Source organism: Gracilinanus agilis, chromosome 6, assembly GCF_016433145.1.
Source record: "Gracilinanus agilis isolate LMUSP501 chromosome 6, AgileGrace, whole genome shotgun sequence".
NCBI lineage: Eukaryota > Metazoa > Chordata > Mammalia > Didelphimorphia > Didelphidae > Gracilinanus > Gracilinanus agilis.
In genome coordinates, this window is record NC_058135.1 from 64,992,515 (window position 1) to 65,001,492 (window position 8,978).

General features: G+C 37.7%; 1 protein-coding gene across 1 annotated transcript in view; it reads left to right on the top strand.

Annotated features, from left to right (window-relative positions):
• The first annotated feature begins 558 nt into the window (after positions 1 to 558).
• The window catches only part of KLKB1 (kallikrein B1), a 29,151-nt gene continuing 20,731 nt past the window's right edge, over positions 559 to 8,978 (top strand). Inside the window, exons 1-3 of the mRNA XM_044682428.1 lie at positions 559 to 616; positions 3,192 to 3,354; positions 7,302 to 7,408. Coding sequence (XP_044538363.1) covers positions 559 to 616; positions 3,192 to 3,354; positions 7,302 to 7,408 — 328 coding nt within the window. The remainder of the gene's footprint in view (positions 617 to 3,191; positions 3,355 to 7,301; positions 7,409 to 8,978) is intronic.

Below are 8,978 nucleotides of genomic sequence, written 5' to 3' on the forward strand. Positions count from 1 at the left end.
TGATATATAATGGCATGCTATATGATATAATAATATATTTTGTTATATTATATTATATTGCATTTTATTATATTGTCTAACAATGTAATATAGTTTTTCTATAGATATATAATAGAACTAGAGGTAGATCTGGTGATGGACAGAGCTCTAGATATGAATTAAATATTCTTTAAGTCTGTCCTCTGAAATGTCCTTCAGAAGCTAAAGGAGCAGGGCTGCTATCAAGCTAAGTCAATGAACATTTCCTAAGTACCTATTATGTGTCAGGCATGGTGCTATGAACTGGGAAATGTTAACTGCTGTCATAGTCCGTGTTTTTTGAAGTGCAATGAATTTTTTTTCAAAATGATAAATCACATAAAATTACCAATGACCCCCTTTTCTCAGTACCTGTGATTAGGTACCCAGAATTCATAGCTGACAATTGTAAACAGAGAAAGAATAGGTAACCATGTTATTGATATGCTGGATCACTTGGCTGCCATAATTGCAGGTCATGATTTTGGGTCTGAGTCATCCCCAGCCATCAGATTTATTCATATATTTTGTTGTTTTAGGATGTTTTTCCCATGCCAAGCAGTGTATTTCCTTTTCTTCTTTGCTACAGCGACCAGTGGTAAGTTCAGCTTTAACACACCCCTTACCCAAAGAGAATTTGGGCTTCATAAAGTTGAGGTATGAGAGGGGTGGTTGGTCCATGTACCAAGGAGTTTATTTCTCTGGAGAGAATAGGAATTTAGAAAGCAGCCTTCCCCTGGATCTGAGATCATCTGATCTCTCTTCTGGGGAACAAGGGGTAAGAACTAACTTCCCCTTGGACTTACTGTCTTTGCTTTTTATGTGATGAACCAGAGGGAGGAGCCCAGAAGTGCAGAATCAGATGGGAGGGGAAAGTTGCTAAACATAGAAATCAGACCTTCGAAATGAATAAATAAAACAGGTTTCAAAAATGGAACTACTTCACTCCCACCCCTTGAAAATTACTTTGCGTTTATTTGGTATGTTTTGTACATGTCTCTCCAGTGGTATGTAAATATCTTAAATGCAAGGACACTATTGAATCTCTGGTACCTTGGACAGTGTTTGGCACATTGGGTGCCTAATAAATACTTGTGGATTGATTGACGGATGGTGACCTATCCATTTCTATTCATACCTCCATGTTTGGTCATTTCAAAAGCATTCTTCTAGATGTTGGTGAATGAATAAACATGTTCTCCATGGGCACTAAGAAATAGTATATAAATGTTTTGGCTTTTATTTGCTTACTTTGGCCTCTATGAGAAATCATCAGTCTAGTGGTCTATGCCAACTTTGATTAAGCAGATGATTCCTAACATTCAGGGATCTGGCATCAGTTAGTTTAGGTGGAGGAAAATATCCTGCTTCTAATAGAACTAGGGATAACTGGAATCTTTTGATCTAATTCCCTAATCATTTGCTAAGTATCTTTTTATTTGCTAGCTATTGTATTAGGTGCTGGGGTTACAAAGGCAAAAAGAGAATAGCCAGGATCCTGCAGAAGCTTATATTTTCCTGGATGATCAAAAGATCATCAAAGATACCAGTAAGAAAATTCAGGATAATTTGAGGAGATAGAGAACACTCAGAGGTGAGCTGGAGTGAGCTGAGTCAATTGTTAAGTTTTTGTTTTGAGCATTCACATTCAGAAATTGACAAATGCTATAAATCAGGACTTAGTTTATTATTATTTTTTTTTTTGATAAACTAGACTTTACAAAGTAATGGAGAAAAAAGTTAATAATGAAGGTTCAGCTTAAAAGTGTGTCCTAATTCTCTCTATGTATTATGTAGGTAGGTATAGTCCCTTTTTGGAGGCCTGGTTGTTAAATGTACCAGCTCACCCCTTGAGAACTGAGAAAAGCTTCCCCTTCGAGATGGTATTTCATCTGAATCTTACGGGAAGCTAAGGAGTCTTAGGTGGAGATTTAGAGGGAGTACATGCCAGAAAAGGTGAAGAGGCATGGAGATGGGGAACAAAATGTTAAGTCTGAAGAACAGTTAATGTTTGCCAACTATGTGGCACGATGGATAGAAGGTTGAAACTGAAGCCAGGAAAACCTCCATTCACTTCTTCCCTCAGATACTAACTGTGTAACCCCAGGCAAATTACTGAACCCTGTCAGCCTCAGTTTCCTCATCTGTAAAGTGAGAATTATAATAGCATCAACCTTCCAAGGGTTTTGTGAGGATCAAATGCAATAGCATATATAAAAATATTTTATAAATGCTAATTATTATTAGGGCAGTTTGAATAAAAAAACAAGATTGTAACACTATCCACATCCAGAGAAAGAACTGTGGGAGTAGAAACACAAAAGAAAAACAACTGCTTGAGCACATGGGTCGATGGGATATGATTGGGGATGTAGACTCTCAACCATCACCCTAATGCAAATATCAATAATATGGAAATAGGTCTTGATCAATGACACATGTAAAACCCAGTGGAATTGCACGCTGGCTATGGGAGGGGGTTGGGAGGAGAGGAGGGAAAGAACACGATTCATGTAACCATTGAAAAATATTTTAAATTAATTAATTAATAAAAAAAAAGACAAGACAAGATTGTGAAGGGGGGGGCAAATGAAAGAAGACAGAGGGATGGGAGTCAGATAACAGCAATAATGACAACAACTACATATCCCCCCACCTTTTAAAATTTAGAATATTTTTTCATGGTTACATGATTCATGATCTCTCCACCTAACTCTTTCCTCTCCCCCCCAAGAGCTGACAAGCAATTCCACTGGGTTATACACATATCATTGAACAACAACTAAATGTTAGATGCTTTACAAATATTATCTCATTTTTTGATCTTCACAACAACCCTGGGAGGAAGGTGCTATTATTGCCACCTGTGTTTTACAGGGACTAAGAGAGAACAAATGATTTGCCCAAGATCACCCAGCTAGTAGGTTCTGCAGCCAAATTTGAACTCATCTTCCTGAGGGCAGAGCCCTTGCTTGGTCTATCCTTCCACCTTACCACCAACTGATTTCATTTTCTCTAGGGAATTAAAGCCCTATGGAGGTTGTGGTGGGCAGCAGGGGGCAAAGGAGAGGGTTGGTAAGAATGAGGGAGGGAAGAAGTAAAAAGGAAGATGTTCTTGAGTCCATTCCTTGCTAGCTACACCAGATCAATGATTTCATCTGCTTCTTTTACAGAATGTATAACTCAACTTTATGAAAACACCTTCTTCAAGGGAGGAGATGTGGGGGCGGTATACACCCCAACTGCTAAGCATTGCCAGAAAGTGTGCACCCTCCACCCCAGGTGTATACTGTTTAGCTTTCTACCTGCAAACTCCATTAATGATGAGAATAAAAGGTAAAGGTTTGGGGTTCATTATCAAAGAAATGGATTTTCCCCTTTTAAAAAATGCTTATATTAGAACATATAGCAATAGCTATATACACTAAGTACTTTGTGTTCCTTAAGGGATAGGATTCTAAATCCTTGTTTACATATAAGGAAACTGAGTCTCATGGTGATTAAGATAGATGACTCAGTGGACACAGTAGTGAACCTGGAGACAACATAGGACCTGTGTTCAAAACCTGCTCCAGGCAGTTACTAGCTGTGTGATCTTGGTAAATCATAATCTCTGTCTGCCTTAGTGTCCTTAGCTATAAAATGAGAGGGTTGGACTTCTACATTTCCTTCCTGATCTCTATCTCTAATCCTAAATGTCTTACTTTGGGGTCACAAAGAAAGTAAGCATCAGAGCTTTAATTTTTAACCCAGGGGGCCCTTTCCCCTGTTCCTAGCTATCTGGACCACTTAGAACAAAAGAGGCCAAGGACATAGGATTTAGAGCTAGAGGGGGAATCTAATGGAACCTCCCCTAATTACAGATGACAAAACTGAGTCCCAGAGATAAAAAATGATTTGACCAAGTTCATATGGTGTCCATATTAATTTCTTTTAGTGTTAAACTAAATATGGTTCTGTTTCAGCCTCAGATAATATCTTCAACTCTGGCCAGCCATTTTTAAAATATTTTTTAATTGTAACAAGGTGGATTGCAAGGAGTATACAAGCCTCTTCATGATTACATTGATTACATGGATTATGCATGTTTCATTGTTACCCACAATGACTATTGAACAAAAATCCAAAAGAAACACCAGTGATAGAATAGCATAATCTTCCATAATCTTCATGTGAGAGGCAGCATGTTTTTGCCTCCTCTCTCATCTTACCTCCCAATAAATTTGCAAATGTTTGAGGGCAAGAACTAGGTCATCAGTGCTTAGTAGAGTGTCTAACACTGGCACAGTGGAAAAATAGTGGACTTGGAAGTAGGAAGCTCTTTATTCAATTCCTGTTTCAGACATTTCCTAGCTATGTTATCATGGGCAAGTCACTTAATGGCTCAGTCCCTCAGTCTCTTTATTTGTGAAAATCATAAAACTTAACGGTCTTGGTGGTGTCTTCTGGCTCTCTATGATCCTAGGTCCCTTCCAGCTCCAGATCTGTGTTCCTAGTTGCTATATGGTCAGTGGAATGAGCTTTCAGTTTGAGAGTCTGAGTACATGGGTTATAATTCTCTTCTATACCTATATGTTTGACCTTGGGTGGGTCACTTGGCCTCTCTTTGCCCCAGCATTCTCATCCGTAAAATGAAGAAGTTAGATTGGATGATTTCTTGGGTCCCTTAGAGCTCTAAGTCTGTGAGCCTAGAAAAAGATCTTTATCTTTATTCTGGAGGCTGCATCTTCTACTAAGGCAAAGCTTAGCCCTTCTTGTTGCCATATCCCTCCAAAAAATCACATGGAAGGGAAAGGAAGGGAAAAAGCTCATTTATATATCCACATGGTAGACTGCCTTCCAGTGATGGGCTTAACTTAATTCGTTGATCTTAACCTCGGATGAATCCTGTATAATAGACACATAGACGTGGTTTCTGTCTTGCCTTTTTAAATTTTTGACTTTATATCCCAAGTGTCTAGCATGAGGTAGGCACTTAATAAAGTAGGCACTTAATAAAGATCTATTGGTTAATTATCTTCAAAGCTGATATGGTCAAAACTTGACCAGTCAAAAAACATTGATTAAGTACTTATATGCCAGGCTCTAACTTAAGTCCTAGAGATTCAAAGAAACACAGAACAAGCAACGAAAATGGCCTCTACTTATAAGGAGCTCATATTTTAAAGGGTGGGAGGGACTAATGTGCACAAAATTATACATACAAAGTATACGCATTGTAAATGGGAGGTAATTATCGAAGGAAGGCACTAGCATTTGGTGGGTGAGTGATCCTGGGAATGGCCTCTTGGACAAAGGGGAATGCTAGCTGAATCTTGAAGAAAGCCACAGAAAACATAAAGGAGAACATTCTAGGCATGGAGAACACAGGGGAAAAAATTCAGAGATGAGAGATGGAGTGCTGTTTGAGGAACAGCAAGAAGACTAATATCGATGAATTGTAGAGTTTGTGGGAATAAAGTGTGAGAAGCGTGAAGACTTAACATACCAAAAAAGGATTTTAGATTTATTCTTGGAGGTAATAGGGAGCCACTGTTATTTATTAAGTAGGGGAGTGATATGGTTTAATTTATGTGGGGATGGGGAATCAGCCATAAGGCTTTTATGATAGTCTAGCAAAAAGGTGATGAGGGTTTGGATCAAGGTGAAGAGAAGTTGAAGAAAGATGTCAAGACTGAAATGAGAAAACTTGGCAATAAGTGGTAGTGAGGATTGGTGGTGATTAAAGAACTGAGAATGACTCCAAAGTAATGGGAGAGTGGTGATACCCTTGACAGAGCTAGGGAAGTAGGGAAGAAAGAGGAGTTTGATTAGATTTGTAATGAGTTCTGTTTTAGACATGTTGAGTTTGAGATGTCTAAGGATAGTCCAGGTCAAGATATAAGAAAAATTTGGTGATGCTGGACTAGAGAAAGGTTAGGGCTGGATTTATCCACAGAATCATCTACAAAGAGGAGACATTGAACCAACAAGCACAGATGAGATCACAGAATAGGACAACAGGAAAAGAGGACACTGGACAAAGCCATAGTTACTAGGTATAACCTTGGAGGAAGATCCAGCAAAGAAGACAAAGAAGTGGGAAGATAGGTACGAAGAGACCTAAAGATTGAAATTATGTAGGAAAGGGTACACAATAGTTCAATGCTGGAAGGACACCTGAAAGGAGAATTTTTGAGAAAAAGTCCTTGAGCACCTAGATTACCTTTATGCTATTATGAGTTCTCACAGTAGGATTTTCATAGATGTATTGTTTTCAACATCTGATAAATATTCATGAAAAAAGTCATTCCAATGTTATGGATAGAGAGCTAATCTCAGAGCCAGAAAGACCTGGGTTTAAGACTTGCTTCTCACACATTCTAGCTGGATGACCCTGAATAAGTCACGTAAGCAACTCTGTTCTAGGCAACTCTCAAAGACCATATATATATTGCATAAAAAATGTTAGCCTGTATGTGTAGAAGAAGCTTCCTATATTAGTGAAGTTCTAACTCCCAGTCTTTATATCTCTATAATTCATAAACAAATTATTAGATGGGGAACAATAATAGAAATCCCTAACTCAAGTCCTACTCAGATGGCCCATCATAATTTGGAGATGACTAGATTCTTGAAGCCTATGCTAATGAAATGCAAGTTTTGGCAGGTCTTAAGAAGGTGGAAAGGTTTTGAATTTTAATCCAAGGGCAAAATGTGCATTTGAAGCCTGTGAACTTATCAATTAACCATCAGGATAATTTTTAGAGGGCCATAACCATTTCATGATTGTTAGTTTTGTTATGTTTATTCTTTTTTCTGATCTTATATTGGATGGGCAAACTAATCTCATTAATTTCTGGTTTTCATACCTAGAATTTTGATTCCTTCCTTCCTTCCTCCCTCCCTCTCTCTCTCTCTTTGACTTCCTTAAGTCTTGAACCTCTTCAAGTATATTATCACCATGACATATTTTATAAAATTATCAAAGGATTTTAGTCTTTCTTTCTGTTTGAATATATGCTCCATGACTTATCAAAACTTTGTATCTCCTCTAGTGCCCAGTACAGTGCTCTGACCTCAAAGGCTTATTGAATAGAATTAAAATTAATTGACTGGTGATTGTCAAAGGTTTAATAGATTTTATCTCCATTAAAAATGTTTAAAAGTGTGTTGGTAAATATAGATGAGTTAATTATTTTAAATGTGTTGACAATTATGTAGATATCATAATTTATATAATTATAACATCTTCATTCACATACTTATCCATTTTCACTAAGTGATGCCTCCTTTTCCCACAGATTTGGTTGCTTCTTAAAAGACAGCATTACTGGAACCCTCCCAAGAATTACAAGAAGAAATGCATTTTCTGGGCATTCTTTAAAACAATGTAGTAACAAACCAAGTAGTAAGTTGTGGTTTACCTAAGTTTCAATTGGTGTAACAGTTATAACACATTTTGCCTAGTGTTTTTTGTTTTTTGGACTTGACAGTTGCCTATGGAGCCACTGTAAAAGGGAAAAGGGGGGTTTTGTTGGATATTAATATTTAAAGTTGTGATTGCCAAGAATTGAAATAATATCAATTCTAAAAATGTTTTTAGTAATTTATTTACAAAATATAGGAGAGAGTGGAAGTAGAGAGATGAGAAGAGGGTAGAGTAAGAGGTCTAAGTTAACAAACTAGATTTGTATTCAAATCTGGGCTTTACTAGAGCAGGGCTCTAGAAGCCCAGCCAGAAAGCCTAAAAGTCAATTAACAGTGGGTTTAGCCACAAAGGCTTCTGCAGGGAGGCTAAGGTAGTCAGCCTTCTTTACTCACCACTTGTTCTAAGAAAGAGATTTAAGAACAGTCTCACCAAGGTCTCAGGTCCAAGGTCTTAGGTCCAACAAGCACCATCTCCAACTCATCCTCCAACCCCAGGAAACAAACAAGAACTGGCTGACAGGAAGTTGTCACTCCCTTTTAAAAAAGCTTCTTTTGTGTCACTTCCTGTGCCTTCCTCTTAGTTTATGTGTCCAATCATAATAGACACTTTGCTTAGGACTGCCCAGGAGGTTGTCAGTAGATTTTGATTCGTCACTCACTCTTAACTTGTGAATTAAGTGGGGATGTTCTCACCTTTGGTGTTTTGGTGATTAGATTGAGGTTGGGCAAGGCAGATTTAATTTCATTATCACGCTATCATACATTTGTGGAAGGCAGTACCCAAGAATTTCTTTTTTTTTTTGAAATAGGTTTTTATGGTATTTTTTGCAGTAATATTATCTACCATTTCTCTCTACCCTTGACATCCCTTATAATAAGAACATTTTAAAACAAGAAAAAAATCAACAAAACCAGCCAACTGAAAAAAAAATATTACATTCAATATTAACTTAGTTAAGAAACATTTGCCTAGCACCTACAATGTGCCAGGCATTGTGCTAAACTCTGGGGATTATAAAGAATGGCAAAAGACAATCCCTGCCCTGGAGAAATCCATAATTTAGTATTTTATACCTGTAGACTCCCACCTTTGCAAAGGAGAGAAGAAGGAAGTATATTCCCCTGAGAGTTTCTATGAGGAAAATTTTTCCACTGGGCAAAACATCATATGATTTTGTTGGGATTTTTCCCCTTTACTTTCCATGGGGAGTAGAAGAATTCTCTGGGAATTCTCAGTGGTAACTAATGACATTGGAGTCAATCAATTTCTGGCTATTAAATGTGCACAGATTATGTTCAAGACACTGTTCTAGGCATAATAATGGCCATGTTCTCCAAGGCTACAGGGATGGCATTGATGAATAAGTATCGAGCTATAGATTAATAATCCAATTTTGGAGCTTAGGCACATAGTTACCATATGGCAGGACTGGGACTTAATGGCCAAGTCTTCTTGATTCTGAAGCTAGGTTTTTCATAAAAATAGATAGATAGAAAGACAGACAAACAGAGAGAGAGAGAGAGAGAGAGAGAGAGAGAGAGAGAGAGAG